This window comes from Triticum urartu, chromosome 3A (assembly GCF_056163025.1).
Source record: "Triticum urartu cultivar PI428250 chromosome 3A, HENAU_Tu73, whole genome shotgun sequence".
Taxonomy (NCBI): Eukaryota; Viridiplantae; Streptophyta; class Magnoliopsida; order Poales; family Poaceae; genus Triticum; species Triticum urartu.
Window position 1 is genome coordinate 727,233,568 of NC_141875.1, and position 21,305 is coordinate 727,254,872.

The following is a 21,305-nucleotide window of genomic DNA, read 5'->3' on the forward strand; positions in this document are numbered from 1 at the left end:
TACGCTTACGTGAGACCGGTTCCACCGACTAACATGCACTAGTTGCATAAGGTGGCTGGCGGGTGTCTGTCTCTCCCACTTTAGTTGGAGCGGATTCGATGAAAAGGGTCCTTATGAAGGGTAAATAGAAGTTGACAAATCACGTTGTGGCCTTCACATAGGTAAGAAAACGTTCTTGCTAGAACCCTATTTCAGCCACGTAAAACTTGCAACAACAATTAGAGGATGTCTAACTTGTTTTTGCAGCAAGTGCTTTGTGATATGATATGGCCAAAGTTGTGATGAATGATGAACGATATATATGTGATGTATGAGATGTTCATGCTATTGTAATAGGAATCACGACTTGCATGTCGATGAGTATGACAACCGGCAGGAGCCATAGGAGTTGTCTTTATTTTTTGTATGACCTGCGTGTCATTGAGAAACGCCATGTAAATTACTTTACTTTATTGCTAAACGCATTAGCCATAGTAGTAGAAGTAATAGTTGGCGAGCAACTTCATGGAGACACGATGATGGAGATCATGATGATGGAGATCATGGTGTCAAGCCGGTGACAAGATGATCATGGAGCCCCAAGATGGAGATCAAAGGAGCTATGTGATATTGGCCATATCATGTCACTATTATTATTTGATTGCATGTGATGTTTATCATGTTTTACATCTTGTTTACTTAGAACGACGATAGTAAATAAGATGATCCCTCATAATAATTTCAAGAAAGTGTTCCCCCTAACTGTGCACCGTTGCGACAGTTCGTTGTTTCGAAGCACCACGTGATGATCGGGTGTGATAGATTCTAACGTTCACATACAACGGGTGTAAGACAGATTTACACATGCAAACACTTAGGTTGACTTGACGAGCCTAGCATGTACAGACATGGCCTCGGGACACAGAAGACCGAAAGGTCGAGCATGAGTCGTATAGAAGATACGATCAACATGAAGATGTTCACCGATGTTGACTGGTCCGTCTCACGTGATGATCGGACACGGCCTAGTTGACTCGGATCATGTTATACTTAGATGACTAGAAGAGGGATGTCTATCTAAGTGGGAGTTCATTGAATAATTTGATTAGATGAACTTAATTATCATGAACTTAGTCTAAAATATTTACAATATGTCTTGTAGATCAAATGGCCAACGTAGTCCTCAACTTCAACGCGTTCCTAGAGAAAACCAAGCTGAAAGATGATGTCAGCAACTACACGGACTGGGTCCGGAACCTGAGGATCATCCTCATAGCTGCCAAGAAAGATTATGTCCTACAAGCACCGCTGGGTGACGCACCTGTTCTCCCTGCAGAGCAAGACGTTATGAACGCTTGGCAGGCACGTACCGATGACTACTCCCTCGTTCAGTGCGGCATGCTTTACAGCTTAGAGCCGGGGCTCCAAAAGCATTTTGAGAGACACGGAGCATATGAGATGTTCGAAGAGCTGAAAATGGTTTTCCAAGCTCATGCCCGGGTCGAGAGATATGAAGTCTCCGACAAATTCTTCAGCTGTAAGATGGAGGAAAATAGTTCTGTCAGTGAGCACATACTCACTATGTCTGGGTTACATAACCGCTTGACTCAGCTGGGAGTTAATCTCCCGGACGACGCGGTCATTGACAGAATCCTCCAGTCGCTTCCACCAAGCTACAAGAGCTTTGTGATGAACTTCAATATGCAGGGGATGGAAAAGACCATTCCTGAAGTATTTGCTATGCTGAAATCAGCAGAGGTAGAAGTCAAGAAGGAACATCAAGTGTTGATGGTGAATAAAACCACTAAGTTCAAGAAGGGCAAGGGTAAAAAGAACTTCAAGAAGGACGGCAAGGAAGTTGCCGCGCCCGGCAAGCAAGCTGCCGGGAAGAAGCCAAAGAATGGACCCAAGCCCGAGACTGAGTGCTTTTATTGCAAGGGAAGTGGTCACTGGAAGCGGAATTGCCCCAAATACTTAGCGGACAAGAAGGCCGGCAAAACAAAAGGTATATGTGATATACATGTAATTGATGTGTACCTTACCAGTACTCGTAGTAGCTCTTGGGTATTTGATACCGGTGCAGTTGCTCACATTTGTAACTCAAAGCAGGAGCTGCAGAATAAGCGGAGACTGGCGAAGGACGAGGTGACGATGCGCGTCGGGAATGGTACCAAGGTCGATGTGATCGCCTTCGGCACGCTACCTCTTCATTTACCTACGGGATTAGTTTTGAACCTCAATAATTGTTATTTAGTGCCAGCTTTGAGCATGAACATTGTATCGGGATCTCGTTTAATTCGAGATGGCTACTCATTTAAATCCGAGAATAATGGTTGTTCTATTTATATGAGAGATATGTTTTATGGTCGTGCTCCTATGGTGAATGGTTTATTCTTAATGAATCTCGAGCGTAATGCTACACATGTTCATAGTGTGAGTACCAAAAGATGTAAGGTTGATAATGATAGTTCCACATACTTGTGGCACTGCCGCCTTGGTCACATAGGTGTCAAACGCATGAAGAAGCTCCATGCAGATGGACTTTTAGAGTCTCTTGATTATGAATCATTTGACACGTGCGAACCATGCCTCATGGGTAAAATGACCAAGACTCCGTTCTCAGGAACAATGGAGCGAGCAACCAACTTATTGGAAATCATACATACTGATGTGTGCGGTCCAATGAGTGTTGAGGCTCGCGGTGGCTATCGTTATGTTCTCACCCTCACTGATGACTTGAGTAGATATGGGTATATCTACTTAATGAAACACAAGTCTGAGACCTTTGAAAAGTTCAAGGAATTTCAGAGTGAGGTTGAAAATCAACATGACAGAAAAATCAAGTTTCTACGATCAGATCGTGGAGGAGAATACTTGAGTCACGAATTTGGCACACACTTAAGAAAATGTGGAATAGTTTCACAACTCACGCCGCCTGGAACACCTCGGCGTAATGGTGTGTCCGAACGTCGTAATCGCACTCTATTAGATATGGTGCGATCTATGATGTCTCTTACCGATTTACCGCTATCTTTTTGGGGCTATGCTTTAGAGACTGCCGCATTCACTTTAAATAGGGCTCCATCGAAATCCGTTGAGACAACACCGTATGAATTATGGTTTGGGAAGAAACCTAAGCTGTCGTTTCTAAAAGTTTGGGGATGCGATGCTTATGTCAAGAAACTTCAACCTGAAAAGCTCGAACCCAAGTCGGAAAAATGCGTCTTCATAGGATACCCTAAAGAAACTATTGGGTATACCTTCTACCTCAGATCCGAAGGCAAGATCTTCGTTGCCAAGAATGGATCCTTTCTAGAGAAGGAGTTTCTCTCGAAAGAAGTAAGTGGGAGGAAAGTAGAACTTGATGAAGTATTACCTCTTGAACCGGAAAATGGCGCAACTCAAGAAAATGTTCCTGAGGTGCGTGCACCGACTAGAGAAGAAGTTAATGATAATGATCAAGATACTTCTGATCAAGCTCCTACTGAAATTCGAAGGTCCACAAGGACACGTTCCGCACCAGAGTGGTACGGCAACCCTGTCTTGGAAATCATGTTGTTAGACAACGGTGAACCTTCGAATTATGAAGAAGCGATGGCGGGCCCGGATTCCGACAAATGGCTAGAAGCCATGAAATCCGAGATAGGATCCATGTATGAAAACGAAGTATGGACTTTGACTGACTTGCCCGTTGAACAGCGAGCCATAGAAAATAAATGGATCTTTAAGAAGAAGACAGACGCGGATGGTAATGTGACCATCTATAAAGCTCGGCTTGTCGCTAAGGGTTATCGACAAGTTCAAGGGGTTGACTACGATGAGACTTTCTCATCGGTAGCGAAGCTAAAGTCCGTCCGAATCATGTTAGCAATTGCCGCATTCTACGATTATGAGATATGGCAAATGTACGTCAAAACGGCATTCCTTAATGGTTTCCTTAAGGAAGAATTGTATATGATGCAGCCGGAAGGTTTTGTCGATCCTAAGAATGCTGACAAGGTGTGCAAGCTCCAACGCTCGATTTATGGGCTGGTGCAAGCATCTCGGAGTTGGAACATTCGCTTTGATGAGATGATCAAAGCGTTTGGGTTTACGCAGACTTATGGAGAAGCCTGCGTTTACAAGAAAGTGAGTGGGAGCTCTGTAGCATTTCTCATACTATATGTAGATGACATACTTTTGATGGGAAATGATATAGAACTCTTGGACAGCATTAAGGCCTACTTGAATAAGAGTTTTTCAATGAAGGACCTTGGAGAAGCTGCTTATATATTAGGCATCAAAATCTATAGAGATAGATCGAGACGCCTCATAGGTCTTTCACAAATCACATACCTTGATAAGATATTGAAGAAGTTCAATATGGATCAGTCTAAGAAGGGGTTCTTACCTGTGTTACAAGGTGTGAAATTGAGCTCTGCTCAATGTCCGACCACGGCAGAAGATATAGAAGAGATGAGTGTCATCCCCTATGCCTCAGCCATAGGTTCTATTATGTATGCCATGTTGTGTACCAGACCTGATGTAAACCTTGCCGTAAGTTTGGTAGGAAGGTACCAAAGTAATCCCGGCAAGGAACACTGGACAGCGATCAAGAATATCCTGAAGTACCTGAAAAGGACTAAGGAAATGTTTCTCGTTTATGGAGGTGACGAAGAGCTCGTCGTAAAGGGTTACGTCGACGCTAGCTTCGACACAGATCTGGATGACTCTAAGTCACAAACCGGATACGTGTATATTTTGAATGGTGGGGCAGTAAGCTGGTGCAGTTGCAAGCAGAGCGTCGTGGCAGGATCTACATGTGAAGCGGAGTACATGGCAGCCTCGGAGGCAGCACATGAAGCAATATGGGTGAAGGAGTTCATCACCGACCTAGGAGTCATACCCAATGCGTCGGGGCCAATCAAACTCTTCTGTGACAACACTGGAACTATTGCACTTGCCAAGGAACCCAGGTTTCACAAGAAGACAAGGCACATCAAGCGTCGCTTCTACTCCATTCGTGAAAATGTTCAAGATGGAGACATAGATATTTGTAAAGTACATACGGACCTGAATGTAGCAGATCCGTTGACTAAACCTCTCCCTAGAGCAAAACATGATCAACACCAGAATTCCATGGGTGTTCGATTCATCACAATGTAACTAGATTATTGACTCTAGTGCAAGTGGGAGACTGTTGGAAATATGCCCTAGAGGCAATAATAAAAGTATTATTATTATATTTCCTTGTTCATGATAATTGTCTTTATTCATGCTATAATTGTGTTATCCGGAAATCATAATACATGTGTGAATAACAGACACCAACATGTCCCTAGTAAGCCTCTAGTTGACTAGCTCGTTGATCGAAAGATAGTCATGGTTTCCTGACTATGGACATTGGATGTCATTGATAACGAGATCACATCATTGGGAGAATGATGTGATGGACAAGACCCAATCCTAAACATAGCACAAGATCGTATAGTTCGTTTGCTAGAGTTTTCCAATGTCAAGTATCCTTTCCTTAGACCATGAGATCGTGTAACTCCCGGATACCGTAGGAGTGCTTTGGGTATACCAAACGTCACAACGTAACTGGGTGACTATAAAGGTAGACTACGGGTATCTCCGAAAGTGTCTGTTGGGTTGACACGGATCAAGACTGGGATTTGTCACTTCGTATGACGGAGAGGTATCACTGGGCCCACTCGGTAATGCATCATCATTATGAGCTCAAAGTGACCAAGTGTCTGGTCACGGGATCATGCATTACGGTACGAGTAAAGTGACTTGCCGGTAACGAGATTGAACGAGGTATTGGGATACCGACGATCGAATCTCGGGCAAGTAACATATCGATTGACAAAGGGAATTGCATACGGGGTTGCTTGAATCCTCGACATCGTGGTTCATCCGATGAGATCATCGTGGATCATGTGGGAGCCAACATGGGTATCCAGATCCCGCTGTTGGTTATTGACCGGAGAGTCGTCTCAGTCATGTCTGCTTGTCTCCCGAACCCGTAGGGTCTACACACTTAAGGTTCGGTGACGCTAGGGTTGTAGGGATATGTATATGCAGTAACCCGAATGTTGTTCGGAGTCCCAAATGAGATCCCGGACGTCACGAGGAGTTCCAGAATGGTCCGGAGGTAAAGAATTATATATAGGAAGTGCTATTTCGGCCATCGGGACAAGTTTCGGGGTTATCGGTATTGTACCGGGACCACCGGAAGGGTCCCGGGGGTCCACCGGGTGGGGCCACCTGCCCCGGGGGGCCACATGGGCTGTAGGGGGTGCGCCTTGGCCTACATGGGCCAAGGGCACCAGCCCCAAGAGGCCCATGCGCCTAGGGTTCACAAAAGGGAAGATTCCCACAAATGGAAGGCACCTCCTAGGTGCCTTGGGGGGAGGGAAACCTCCCTTGGCCGCCCCCCCCCCCCTAGGAGATTGGATCTCCTAGGGCCGGCGCCCCCCCTTGGCCCTCCTATATATAGTGGGGGAGATGGAGGACTTCATACCTCAGCTTTTGGCGCCTCCTTCTCCCTCTCCAACACCTCCTCCTCCTCCATAGAGCTTAGCGAAGCCCTGCCGGAGTACTGCAGCTCCACCACCACCACGCCATCATGCTGCTGCTGGAGCCATCTTCCTCAACATCTTCTTCCCCCTTGCTGGATCAAGAAGAAGGAGACGTTACGCTGACCATACGTGTGTTGAACGCGGAGGTGCCGTCCGTTCGGCGCTAGGATCTCCGGTGATTTGGATCACGTCGTGTACGACTACCTCATCCCCGTTCTTTGAACGCTTCCGCTCGCGATCTACAAAGGTATGTAGATGCATCCAATCACTCGTTGCTAGATGAACTCATAGATGGATCTTGGTGAAACCGTGGGAAAAATTTTTGTTTTCTGCAATGTTCCCCAACATATTCAACCCAAATTTATTGACTCGACACAAGGGGAGCCAAAGAATATTCTCAAGTATTAGCAGCTGAGTTGTCAATTCAACCACACATCGAAACTTAGTATCTGCAGCAAAGTGTTTAGTAGCAAAGTAATATGATAGTAGTGGTAGCGGCAACAAAAGTAAAGACAGCAAAAGTAATTTTTTGGTATTTTTTAGTGATTGTAACAGTAGCAACGGAAAAGTAAATAAGCGTAAACCAGTATATGGAAAACTCGTAGGCACCGGATCAGTGATGGATAATTATGCCAGATGCGGTTCATCATGTAACAGTCATAACATAGGGTGACACAGAACTAGCTCCAGTTCATCAATGTAATGTACGCATGTATTCCGTATATAGTCATACGTGCTTATGGAAAAGAACTTGCATGAAATCTTTTGTCCTACCCTCCCGTGGCAGCGGGGTCCTATTGGAAACTAAGGGATATTAAGGCCTCCTTTTAATAGAGAATCGGAACAAAGCGTTAGCACATAGTGAATACATGAACTCCTCAAACTATGGTCATCACCGGGAGTGGTCCCGATTATTGTCACTTCGGGGTTGCCGGATCATAACACATAGTAGGTGACTATAGACTTGCAAGATAGGATCAAGAGCTCACATATATTCATGAAAACATAATAGGTTCAGATCTGAAATCATGGCACTCGGGCCCTAGTGACAAGCATTAAGCATAGCAAAGTCATAGCAACATCAATCTCAGAACATAGTGGATACTAGGGATCAAAACCTAACAAAACTAACTCGATTACATGATAAATCTCATCCAACCCATCACCGTCCAGCAAGCCTACGATGCAATTACTCACGCACGGCGGTGAGCATCATGAAATTGGTGATGGAGGATGGTTGATGATGACGACGGCGACGAATCCCCCTCTCCGGAGCCCCGAACGGACTTCAGATCAGCCCTCCCGAGAGGTTTTAGGGCTTGGCAGCGGCTCCGTATCGTAAAATGCGATGATTTCTTCTCTCTGATTTTTTCTCTCCGAAAGCAAATATATAGAGTTGGAGTTGGTGTCGGAGGGTCAACAGGGGGCCCACGAGGTAGGGGCGCGCCCTAGGGGGGGCGCCCCCACCCTCGTGGAAAGGGTGTGGGCCCCCTGGTCTTCATATTTGGCGAGGATTTTTTATTATTTTTTCTAAGACCTCTCGTGGAGTTTCAGGTCATTCCGAGAATATTTGTTTTCTGCACATAAAACAACATCATGGTAATTCTGAAAAGAGCGTCAGTCCGGGTTAGTTCCATTCAAATCATACAAGATAGAGTCCAAAACAAGGGCAAAAGTGTTTGGAAAAGTAGATACGACGGAGACGTATCACACGTTCAGAGAAGGTTAAAGTCTGTTAGGAAAATGAGAAACTCCGGAGTTATTGCATTGGATTATATCCAAACGTCTAAAAATCTGGCAGATCCTTTCACTAAAGGTCTATCACGTAATGTGGAAGATAATGCATTGAGAGAGATGGGTATGAGACCCACAATATGAGTTGTTCACAGTGGTAACCTAGTCTATGTGATCGGAGATCTCGTGAATTAGATGTGGAACACAAGCTGTTGGTCAACTGAGAGGAGAGTATCCCTACTATTAATACCACTCCATGAAGATGCAATACTCTCCTAATCTGCATGGCAGGTTGATGTATATCTTAATGTGTTCTAAGTGGCTCATTGAAGCAGAGACGTCGTCCTGCAGAACATCTTTTGAAAAACACACCTATATGAGTCTGATTATTAAATGTCGCAATCTATGAGAGTAGGGTTCTCTCTAGTAAACTCATGAAAGGTCTTGGAGTATGACGCATAAGCTCCACCCGCGGGGAAGACCAACGGTAGCCACGTATAGATCAAGGCTTTATGTGAAGCTAGATTCGCAGAAAACTTGCAGTTCAAGGCCCAGTCCACTGTCCAAGTTGCTTACTAGTGTAGCATAGAGTTCTAGGTGGAAGTTCAACTTAACAGTCTCCACTGTAGTACCGGTATATAAAACAGTGTTTTGGAACTAAAGGCAAATTTTGTGTGCCTCTAGGATCTCGTGGGGGATTGCTGGAATTTTGTCTATTTTGGGTCTAGCCTAATAACAGTTTCAGAATTTCCTAATAAATCCTAGAGGCTCACGCAGCCCATTTGTGCAAGGCAAGAGGTGGGACTAAAGTTTAGTCCCACACTGCTAGTTTAGAGGGAGTTGGACCTCTTTATAAGGAAGGTTCTTTCTCCACATGAATGAGGATGAGAACAAGAGGGACATCCACGCGCGCTCCTCCTCCGCCGCCCGCCTCGCCACGCCATGCCTTGTCACGACGCGCTGCGGGTTGCGGGAATGAGCCGAGCCGATGTCTAAATTTTTGCCACGCACGATGGGTATACGAAAGGTCACGCGGAAGCTGAAACGTTTTTGCTGTAGTGGAGATTGAATACGAATGTCGCACCTCTTTGCCTGTTCGTTTCGTCTCCCTCGTTCTCTTAAGCTTCCGGCGCAGCCTCTCGCCTCCTTCTCTTGCGCCTATAAAAGGGAGGTCGCTCCTCCCAGAGAGACGCACCAGAACAACACAACCATCTCGCCTCCAAGTTCCTGATCACTGAGCTACTGCTACGATCTTCCCCATCCCGGCTTGCGGCGTGCACCGTAGGTCGGGACAGTAGGCCTCCGAAACCGCATCTTTTTAGTCATGTACGGGAGAAGGGTGATGAGGTTTTTGGGGAGCGCTCAGCGCGACTACTGACTTCTTCGTCACGGACACCCCGGACTTCGATGACTACTTCCCCGACGACGACTTCTTCCCCGACGTCGACAACCTCCTCGACGACATGGCTGGCGAGGACACCGACCCCAAGTCCAGTGCTACTACTGCTGCTGTCCCGTATGTGCTCTCCTTTCTGTTCGAGGTCTTGCCACAGTTCCTGGTTCTGGTGTTTGTCCTAGATATGTTAGATTCTACTTCATATATGAAACTTGCCCTATTGTCTGCCCTAGATAAGCTTGATTACAGTTCATATATGCCCATGTTATTTACCTTCTCTCTGTCAAATCACATGACTAGTTTTATCCCTGTTATATTAGTCATGCTTTATCTAATATTTCTGTTCATAAAATCATTCGGTAAATTGCTCATATTTCCAACAGAACAGACCAAAGCGTAGACCCAAACCCAAAACGCGTTTGCTCAGTATCCGTCTAGACACGTTTTAGGCACAAATTTACGTCTGGTTTGCATCCACACGAACATAAAACGGATGCACCGCGCGTCCGCTCGGTATGTGCAGCAACCCCACATGTCGACCATCCAACCACCGCCTCAGTTGTATTAAACATGGCCACCTACCTTGCTCTCGCTTGGCAGTAGGTGGAATCTGCGATGGTCATGCTTTTTTATGTGAGCATGCGGGGGGTCCGACCTCATCCACTTCCTCTCCCCCGTCCACATCTGGCCAAGTTCGCTCCCGCGTCGGTGACATCAAAACCCTAGCCACCCTCCTAGCCATGGGGTTCTTCAGCAAGGGGGAGGGGAAGCTCACTGCCGGCACCAGCTCTTTCCGCGCGCCTCCTCCGTCACCGTTGTCAGCACCTCCACGCGGCGGGTCACGGGAGCGGCTGTACATTCCGGTGCACCAAGCGTGATTGCACTGGCAGTACCACCAGTCGCTGCCATATCCCGATGTCAACCTGCCCCACGGTTGGCATTTGGATCTGAATTGGATCCCCGTACTAGCAGTGCCGCGGGCGCCGGAGGTGCATGTAGAGGAGGTGCGCCGTCGCCGTGCCCTCCTTATGCCAGAGTAGCGGTGTCAGGATGCCTACGTGCCAGACTCCCCAACTAGGAGTACTGGTTCGTGATGGAGCATTATGCCGCCCACCGCCGCGGCGTGCAGCTGAACCCCGACTTTGTGTCGCCGCCGCCTGAGGTCGTGCCGGAGGAGGAAGAGGAGGAGGCGGCCTACCAGGCCGCTCTGGAGGCGGCGACACAGCGCGCCATGGAGGAGAGCTGGCGCGACCAGGATGAGCATTGGGATGTCCTGGAGGAGGCCCTCGCCATGTCGGTGGCAGGGGACTCGGTCTACGCCTCGCTCTACCACCCACCGCGGCGGCGTGCAGCTGAACCCCGACTTTGTGTCGCCGCCGCCTGAGGTCGCGCCGGAGGAGGAAGAGGAGGAGGCGGCCTACCAGGCCGCTCTGGAGGCGGTGACACAGGGCGCCATGGAGGAGAGCCGGCGCGACGAGGACGAGCATTGGGATGGCCTGGAGGAGGCCCTCGCCCTATCGGCGGCAGGGGACTCGGTCTACGCCTCGCTCTACCACCCATCGCCGCCTATCATCGAGCCCAAGACCGAGCCCGAGCCCACGCGTAAGCGCTCGCCACCGTCGCCCTCTTGGCCCGAGGAGACCTACTTGGGGACCGGCGTCCTCCACGAGTCCACATGGACGCGACGCCGGAGGAGGAGGAGGCCCACCTCGAGCGCTGGAAGCAGCATTGGCTGGCGAAGGAGCGGGCCGACGACGAGCGCCTGAACTAGTGGGAGCGAGAGGAGGAGCAGGCGGCGCTAGCAACATGGGAGAGCGCGTTCCCGTGGGTGAGGCCGCCGCTAGCCTTCATCACCGGCGACGACGACGGCAATGGCAAGGGCCAGGCCTAAGGCAGCGCGCGGGGTCGTGTTTTTTATTTTTTTTCTATATTCAATTTTAATGCTTAAGTGGACTTTAGCCAGCGGTTGACCGGCTTTTTAATGTATAATTATGTTTATTTCGGCCGTGTGTTTTCAATATTACTATTATTGAACACATAGAAAATGCGTCGGCCACCCGTTGAATGCATCGGCTGACCCCAAGCGCAAAAGTGAACAAAGTTGTGCACTCGGCCAATTCAAACGGATTAAAAACGGACAAAACGTGCTTTCGTTGAGATCGCCACATTGAAGTTGCCCTAACGGATAGCTAGCCACTGCTAGCGGGTGGGCCCTTACTCGCGTGAGACTGGACACGGGCCCGGATGGCGGCCCCGCAGAAAGGCCCGGATGTCACGAGCCACGACGTTTTCTTGGGTGGCCGTGAGTTTTGGCTCAGTCACAGACGACAAGATTAGCTCAGGCTACAAGAGAACGAGTCAGGTGACAAATTATTTGTTATTTGTTCAGAAAATTCATGGATTAGATATAGAAATATATATTTCAGGCGCAAGAATGTTAGTTATCGGAGCCCCACCACGAAAGCTACACCAGTACGCTACGCTAGCTGTTGGATACTCAGTGGCTGATATATATCGAAAGAAAGAAAAAAAAATGCCACCTGATTAGCAACGACGAAGTGTCTCTCAACTGCATCCAACTGGAACCTCTTCTTTTCGTCGACCAAGTCTCACAATGAAAATAATGCACAAGTAGTAATTTAGTTGTGTATATCACCCTGACAGCTGAGTGCAACACTATGAACTGCACTGTTCTGCTGCCTGCAGATGGGCCCCCAACGAACATGAGACTGACTGCGGGCCTGAGCTGAAGCAGCCCCGGGTCACGGCGTTTTCTTCGTTGGGGGTTTGGCTCTGTTGGAGATGACAAATTAGCTCCAGACACATTAAAACACGTCTATATAAATCAGAAAAAAGTTATAACATCTTTTAATTCGAACCGTAGGAGTGCAACTTACCTGTCGCGGTTAATTCAAAACTGCTAGTATATCCTTTTCAACAACCACCCTGAACTCTTCCTTGATATACGAGTTTTTGCTAAGATGCACTATGGCTTTGGCGAGGAGGGAGTACAGTATAGCCATACACCACCATGACATGACGCTCATGCCGAGTGCGGCAGTCTTAAGATTGACGAAATCATCACATGTATAGAGCCACCGGGTTTTATAATTCAAAAACATGGTGTAGAGATTGACCCTGAGAAAATAAGGGCAATTAAAAATCTGAAGGAACCCACATGTAAAAAGAATGTGCAAAAGGTGTTAGGAAAAACTAATTACCTGAGACGATCCATATCTAACCTTGCAGGGAAAATTGAGTCATTTGTTCCTTTACCTTGCAAGCCATGCCGTGTTCCCTCATCATGCATGCATGATGCATGTGAGCTTCGCCGTCTTGCTCAGCAATCACTCCAGATAAAACAAAACAAAACAAAATCGAACACTAGTTGTTTTTGCCGAAAGCTTCATTTCTGCTATGAGTAGTTCTTTTTCTCCTTGCAAAGTTAGTCTGTTTTTCACTGCAAATTAATTTTCTGATGTTGAAATGGAATGCAAGAGATAGCTAAGCGTTACCACGTAGCATATGTGGTAAGCAATCCAAACTAATCCAAAAAAAAAGATAGCTAAACGTTGAGGGAAAGAAAGGACTGATTTAACAGGCGTGCACAATTTATTTATTTTAATTAGAGATGAGCCTTGATTTATACTTTTTAGGGAGACGTGAGGCTTGAAATTTTGCAATGATCCTGAGGGATCCGCTGCCTGTAAACGAGGGAACACGGCGCGTTTGATTACTGGCATCGAGTGATGAAAAGGAGCTCCTGATGATCGTGTCTGCTCGCTCAGTGCTCCTTAATCTTAGTACTAGTAGTATAATCTATCTACTAGTACGAGGAGCACCTTTATTTTATTTTTTTGCGAGGTAGTGGTACGAGAAGCGCTCAAACTCCACTTAACAGTAGATAAATGAAAGTTTATGATAACAGTAGTAAAAACGAGAACCCACCGTGTAATTTAGCTGTGCGTTCGATCACTGTGGCCTCTGGCTGACAGCATGCAGCGCAAGCAGACGTTTTTTCTTCCTGGGCGTGAGTGAGTTTTGGCTCAGTCTCAGGGCCGACAAGATTAGCTCGGCCTACAAGAGAACGAGTCACGTGACAGACTATTCATTATTTGTTCAAAAAAAATTATCATGAATTCTGTATAGAAATACACATTTCGAGCCCCGCCACGAAAGCTACGCCAGTACGCTGTCGGATGCTCAATGGCTGATACTCGAAAAAAAATGCCACCCGATTAGCAAAGACGAAATGTCTCTCACAGTGATAATAATGCACAAGTAGTACTTTCTTCGATCCATATTGTTTGTCTCTAAAACTGAAGTATTTAAATGTGTTTTAGTGCTAGATACATCACTAATATGGATCAGGAGGAGTGGTAAATTTCATTTTTTGAAAGGACGAGTAGTATGTAAGTTTTTTTTTAAGAATTGTACGTAGTACTCCCTCTGTCTCAAAATATAAGAACGTTTTTTTACATTACACTAGTGTCAAAAACGCTCTTATACAGCTCGAGTGTAATACAATGAACTGAAGTGTAATACTGTGAACTGCAGATGGGCCCCCAATGTACATGAGACTGACCGCGGGCCTGAGCTGAAGCAGCCCCACGTAAAGGCAATCATGTCACGACGTTTTCTTCTTCGGTGATTTGGCTCGGTCGGAGACGACAAATCTCCAGCCAGTGAACAGGTCATGTGAATTTTTTTTTTGTTTTTTTTTTGCAGGGAACAAGTCACTTGACATTATTACATACTATCACCTCTGTTTCAATTATAACAAGTTTTGGATATTTCATTATATACTACACATATTAAAATGAGTGAACAAACACACTAAAACACGTCTATATAAATTCGGTTCAGAAAAAAGTTGGGACATCTTATAATTTGAACCGGATGGAGTGCATTTTGTCCGTCACGGTTAATTCAAAACTGCTAGTGTATCCTTTTCAGCACGAGTTTTACTAAGGTGCACTATAGCTTGGCAAGAACGGAATACGATATAGACATACACCACCATGACGTGCTGCTCATGCCGGGTGTGCCCAAGATATATGTTGCAAAGTCTTAAGATTGATAAAATCACCACATGTAAATCGCCATCAACATGAATGCCATTTTCCTATTGAGAAAAGTATTCAGCCTTAAGGATGCGTAGATACGTCAAACCCCGAGGTATGGTCCCTTGCAAGTTAGGATACAATCATCTTCCTAACCATTCAATTACAAGCCAGTCGTCTAAAGTGATATGCTTGTCCTAAATTACTTCAAATTGATTCTGTAGAGCCTCGATTCAGACCGTGTTGCCCGATAATTATTTTTGTTGCAAGCCACCAATATAGGACTACACAAAAAGATGCTCATTTAGAATTTCAAGAATTGTAAGCATACATCATGACATACCAACAAACGTTAGGCGTCGAGGCCCACAATGAAAGGTACATCAGTTGTTGGATACTGGAGGGTGAGGTCCAAAAATTGCCACTTAGTAAAGAAATGGCGTTGTTTCTCTTTTGAGGAAGATATGACTTTTGTTTAAGTTTGGTCGGCACTTTGTGTCTTTTTCTTCTTCAAACCAGTTTCCATCACTGTCGCCGTCGGCGTCATCGATGTCTAAATAAAGGCCTAAAGAATATCGACTCTGCTAGTTCTTGATTGTTCAGATTTTGTCAAACCCGTGGTCACCTTGTACACTCCTAAGCTTAATTCATACTATTATTTGCAATTATGCAATCTCATGTTTCTTTTAGCAGAATAATTATGCAATCTCACCAAGGTTGGTGTAATTTTAGCTTAGAGGTTATGTATATGAAAGGGAGCCGAGATCGAATATCGATCGAAAGAGTTCAAAATTTGACCGAAATATTACAGGGAAAAAAATGTGATTACATAGTGTCAATCCCCGTGACGCGGGAGATTATCGTAGATGTAACAGTGGTTAGTAGCTTGTTTTTGTCAGAACCTTTTGTCTGCACTTAACCGCTAACTCTGTTAATAGTCAAAGTAAGTAACGATGCATTGTTTTCCAAAACCTACCAAAAGGTGCTCATAGGGGGTAGGGTGTGCCTGCGTGTACGAGCGTGCGCGTGTCTGATACTATGTTTCGCAAAAAATAAATTAACAAAGCAGAAAAAACGGGAAAGAAAGGAGGAAGAACAATGGTAAGCAGAGCAAGGGAACGGTAAACAATGGGAAAGAAAAGTAATTATCTGAGGGGGTGGGCGATGGCGGCGGCGCGCATTCGGCTTGCTTCAGTGTTTGTGGTCTACAGATCTGGATATAATTTTTATTATTTATGACTGCCGTGATCGAAGACGAATAGATGAGAAGTTTTCTTAATATAGCTTGTTTTTTTTTTCAGAACCTTCCATCAGCACTCAACCACTAACGCTGGTAATAGTCAAAGTCAAATAACGGTGCATTTGTTTCAACCTCAATTAGTAACAACAAAATGGAGAAAAAAATGGTGAAAGAAAAGGGCAAGCAGAGCAAGGCAACGCTGGAAGCAAAGCGGCCCCGTTCCTCGCGTGCGTGCGTGCGTGCAAGACCAGCGAGAGAGAGAGAGAAGAAGCCGCCGCGCAGCCGCCTCCGGTCTCTCCTCCTCTCCCCCTTCCTCCGGCCGCCGCCCGCCGGTCCACCGCCGCCTCCTCCTCCTCGAGAAGCAAGGCCGGGGCTCCCGGTGCCCGGACGCCCGCCCGTCCCGCCGCCGCCGCCCGCGACCCGGCCGCGCCGTCCTCGCCCCCAGTTCGCCCGGATCTCGGAAGAGGAGGAGGAGGAGCGAGCTCTCTAGGGTTCCGCGGCGGTCCCGGTTCCTGCGCCCCGTCAGGTACGGCGAAAAATCTCATCTTTCTCTCTGGCGTGCTCCGGGGGGATGTGTCGGGCGCCGAAATGGCTTGGCGAGAGCAGGGGGGCTCCTCCCGCTCGCGGCGGTTGCTATCGCCGTGGGATGGACGGAAGCCGGTGGTTTCCTCCGCGGAACGCGGCGGGGGAGTAGTTGCGGCGGCGCTGGTTGGGTTGGTGGGGATTGACTGGTTCTGCAGGGGAACGCGGCGTGCTTCTCCCCACTGGAAATTGGAGATGCAGGCTGGCTGGTCATGGCGGCGGCTCTCAGGGGAGCTTGATTCATGCGTGTTGCTGATGCTATGCTGATTCATTTTGGGTGGAGACTGACTAGTGGATTTGTGTAGGGTTGGACCGGTGGTGTTGTGATGCGACTATGCCACTCCATGCATTTCGATGCACTCTATCAGCTTAGGAGTGTGCACTTTTACACATTTAGGAAGCACGAACCTGAACTAGCCGATTGCATCGCTTCATAATCATAGGGCTGCACAGGTTAGATCACAAGCAACTAGATGCGACGCACGCCATTACAATTCTAGGTTTGCAGGCTACACCTGGCACTGCAAACCTAGGTCCTGCTCCCATGGTGGGCTAACTCTGTACCTGTAACCTGCATCGCCTTCACAATAAACCTGCCGTTGTTTGGTGCCGTTGTTTTGCTCCCAATGACCCTGCCCATTGTCGCCGTAGCATCCGAATTTTTTGCTTCTATTTCTTCCTATAATTCTGTTAAAATATCCGTGCAATGAGATTTTTGTCACCTCACTTTTGTTAAAATATCCGTGCAGGTCGTTCAACGTTTGGCCAATCTTATTAGGAGGAGACTGTATTTGTTGGTACTGTTCTTAGAACCAGACTTCATTTGGGATCGGATTTCAGATGTGACAAATGCCCACCAAGGTGGCTGCTTCAGATGTCATCAGAGTAAGCACTTCAAGTGCCCCCAGCACATCGAGCCACGGTTCCGCGCAAGATGACTATGAATCGTCAGGCGACGTGTATGTGTGGGGTGAAGTTATCTGTGAAAGCTCTGCCAGGGCTGGTTCTGATGCGGTAATCAAGTCGGCTGTGAGGCAGGATGTCCTGCTACCGAAGCCTTTGGAGTCCCATTTAGTTCTTGATGTGTATCATGTGGACTGCGGGGTCAAGCATGCTGCTTTGGTCACCAAGAATGGGGAAGTCTTCACATGGGGTGAAGAGTCTGGAGGACGGCTTGGTCATGGATCACGAGAAGATTATGCTCGCCCCAGCCTTGTCAATTCATTAGCGGTTTCCAACGTGGATTTCGTTGCTTGTGGGGAGTTCCATACCTGTGCTGTGACAACAGCTGGGGAACTGTATACCTGGGGAGATGGAACACACAACATTGGGCTTTTGGGCCATGGTACTGACATAAGCCACTGGATTCCTAAAAGGATTTCAGGAGCACTGGACGGTCTGCAAGTTGCTTATGTTTCTTGTGGAACCTGGCATACAGCCTTGATTACAACAAGTGGCCAGTTATTTACCTTTGGTGATGGTACTTTTGGAGTTTTAGGCCATGGAAACCGAGAAAGTATTTCATGTCCGAGGGAGGTCGAGTCTTTATCGGGGCTGAGAACAATTGCTGTCGCCTGTGGTGTGTGGCACACTGCAGCTGTTGTAGAAGTTATAGTGACTCAGTCTAGTTCAAGTTTATCTTCTGGAAAGCTCTTCACATGGGGAGATGGCGACAAACATCGACTTGGTCATGGTGACAAGGAACCACGAGTTAAGCCGACATGTGTGGCTTCACTCATTGATTACGATTTTCACAGGATAGCATGCGGCCATGGCCTTACTGTGGGTCTGACAACATCTGGACAGGTTTGGAGCATGGGTAATACTGTTTATGGCCAGCTTGGAAATCCTCGCTCAGATGGTAAGCTCCCATGTTTAGTCGAAGAGATTATGGGTGAACAGGTTGTTCAAGTTGCTTGTGGTTCCTACCATGTTGCGGTTTTAACAGTTAAGAGTGAAGTTTTTACATGGGGAAAAGGAGCCAATGGAAGGTTGGGCCATGGAGATATAGACGACAGGAAAATACCTACGCTGGTTGAAGCCTTACGAGACAGAGCTGTTCGGCACATTTCCTGTGGTGCGAACTTCACAGCGGCCATATGCCAACATAAGTTGATGCCAGGAGCGGAGCAGTCGCAATGCACCTCATGTAGGCAACCATTTGGGTTTACCCGGAAGAGGCATAACTGCCATAATTGCGGACATGTCCATTGCAATGCGTGCACTTCGCGAAAGGTGTTGAGGGCAGCGTTGGCTCCCAATCCTGGAAAGCCTTACCGTGTTTGTGATTCTTGTTTTCTGAAACTGAACAATGCCATTGACTCCAGTGCAATTAATAAGAGGAAAGATACCGTGCCTCGCTACTCAGGTGAAAGCAATTCTGATAGTACTAAATTAGCTAAAGCAATTATCCCTAGTAATTTGGATATGATTAGAAGTTTGGATAGCAAGGCAGCAAAACAAGGGAAGAAAACAGACGCTCTTTCATTTCTTCGGTCTCCTCAAATGAGTTCACTTCTTCAGTTGAGGGATATTGCTTTATCTGGTGGGCCTGATCTGAACAGACCAGTTCCAAGACCAACTCGCACACCAGCAGTTCGATCGGTAAATACTTCCAGGGCTGTCTCCCCTTTCTCTCGTAAGCCTAGTCCGCCACGTTCTACCACACCAGTTCCGACAACTCATGGCCTTTCTATTGCGAAAAGTGCTACTGATAATCTTACGAAAAAGAACGAGATGTTAAATCAGGAAGTTGAAAGACTCCGCGGACAGGTATCTCATAATATTCATATGTCAGTATGTAGGCTTGGTTTTTAGTCTGTTAGTTAACAGAATCCTAATTTATGCATCTTGTTAGGTCGACAGTCTGAGGCACCGGTGTGAGGCTCAAGAACTTGAGCTACAGAAGTCTGCTAAGAAAGTACAAGAGGCCATGACTCTGGTTGCAGAGGAGTCTGCGAAGTCCAAAGCTGCTAAGGAAGTCATAAAAGCCCTAACAGCACAGGTAATATTGCCTGAGCACCTTAAAAACACATGATTCAGTAATTAACTGTTATGTAACTGCAGTATCCCATGCTTATAAATTCGTCGGTTGTTAAGGTTGACAAGAGATAAACATGTTAATGGTGCTGTGGTGGAGCTTCGACATTGAAAGAGAAGACATATCTTTAACATTGAAAGAACAATTGTTTTAGTGTTGTCAGATTATACCCATTTAATCTTAAAAACTAGTGATACAATATAAACTTTTGTATAGTTAGTACTACTTCCATTGGCTCTGTTTCTGAAATCTGTTCTCTACTTATTATTGAATCTGCCTTTTTCCGTGGCTTTTGTAGCTCAAGGACATGGCTGAAAGACTGCCTCCAGATGATGGCAACGATGCAAAGCAGTCACAGTTCCCAAATGGAATCGAGTCTCATGCTTCCATTTACTCTAGCATGGATTTGGATTCAGTTCACCAGTCACGGAATGAGTCTATCAATGCATTGAACGTGCCTAGCCTGAACACTGGACGATCCTTGCACCCAAATGGAATCTCAGGTCAGCAGAGATCGCCGGGTGTTAATGAAAACAATGAAGTGAGTGCTCACAGACACAGGGTTTCAAGCCCCCATGACGGCGCACTTTCGAATCGAAGAGCGCACAGCAGTAGTGATGAATTATTCGCCTCAAGCCGCAGAGCGGCTGATAGTGCTAGCATGGATACTATGTCCCTCCAAAATGGCGAGGATGGTTACAGATCTCGAGGTACGTTGTCACTGTCCAGTCCCGAAGTTAAGGCCGAATGGATTGAACAGTATGAACAAGGTGTATACATAACACTGACGACGCTTCTTGATGGGACTCGGGATCTCAAGAGGGTACGCTTCAGGTAATTTGATATTCTTCTCGGCTTCTCTCCTAAATACTACTGTCATGCCCTGTCTTGTTTCATTCATTAATAAATATGACATGGTAGGTTATAACAATTCACTCTGAGAATAGAAGGCTGTTTGTTCGTTCCTGATTCAGTTGTCTAATCACCACACGTGTCCAGTGTTTTTGTCACACAACTAACTCGGTCGGTTAATCAGCACTGCAGTTGCTGCCAACCTACTCTGCTAAAGGCACAAAGCTCGTGGCAGGATCTCATTGAGAACCATGACATATTCAGGTCCTCTAATTTTGCCTGCTCCTCACCTCCTTTTTTTTTTGAATTCCTATCCAGCCGAAGACGGTTCGGCGAGCATCAAGCGGAGAGCTGGTGGAACGAGAACCACGACAAGGTCTACGAGCGGTATGGCGTGAGGAGCTCCGAGCGGGTGTCGTCGGCCGCGTCGACCCGGTCAGCTCGGTGACTTGAGGACCGACCTGCTCTGCCCCGGCAATCATCGGATATCGCATGAGCTTCCGGGAAGGCCTCAGTTTTGCTCCTGTAACTCCGATGAATCGTTTTCTTGTTTCGCGATCAGTTCATCCGTTGAGGCAAGCAGGCAAGCAGGCAGAGGCATGCAGGGGCTTTGTAGCGCTGCCCTGATGTAATGTAAATATAGAGGTGACAATTATTAGTGTGGGAAAGAGGATGTGTTCATCAGAGCCTGGAACCACTCCTCTTTCCCCAATTCTGTAGCTAATTCATGTTGTAAAATCCGCAGAAATTCTTCAGTCGTCATCTGCAGAAGTTTCTCCATTTGCAACTGTTTGTACGTGCTGACGTGGCGTCGAGCAGAGCTAATATACATGATGATGATGATGTTGTGGTGCAA

General features: G+C 46.7%; 1 protein-coding gene across 2 annotated transcripts; it reads left to right on the forward strand.

The window, feature by feature from the left end:
• Positions 1-16,151: 16,151 nt before the first annotated feature.
• Positions 16,152-21,305, forward strand: LOC125546242 (PH, RCC1 and FYVE domains-containing protein 1-like). 2 transcript variants are annotated; one of them, XM_048710433.2, is made up of 6 exons: positions 16,152-16,501; positions 17,307-19,329; positions 19,415-19,561; positions 19,896-20,307; positions 20,418-20,431; positions 20,768-21,305. In XM_048710433.2, exons 2-6 carry the CDS (start codon positions 17,407-17,409, stop codon positions 20,900-20,902), a joined length of 2,631 nt encoding a protein of 876 aa, XP_048566390.1. In that variant the 5' UTR covers positions 16,152-16,501; positions 17,307-17,406; the 3' UTR covers positions 20,903-21,305. The 2 variants fall into 2 exon arrangements, with proteins under 2 accessions (XP_048566390.1, XP_048566389.1); XM_048710432.2 differs by having other exon boundaries at positions 16,154-16,501; positions 19,896-20,431.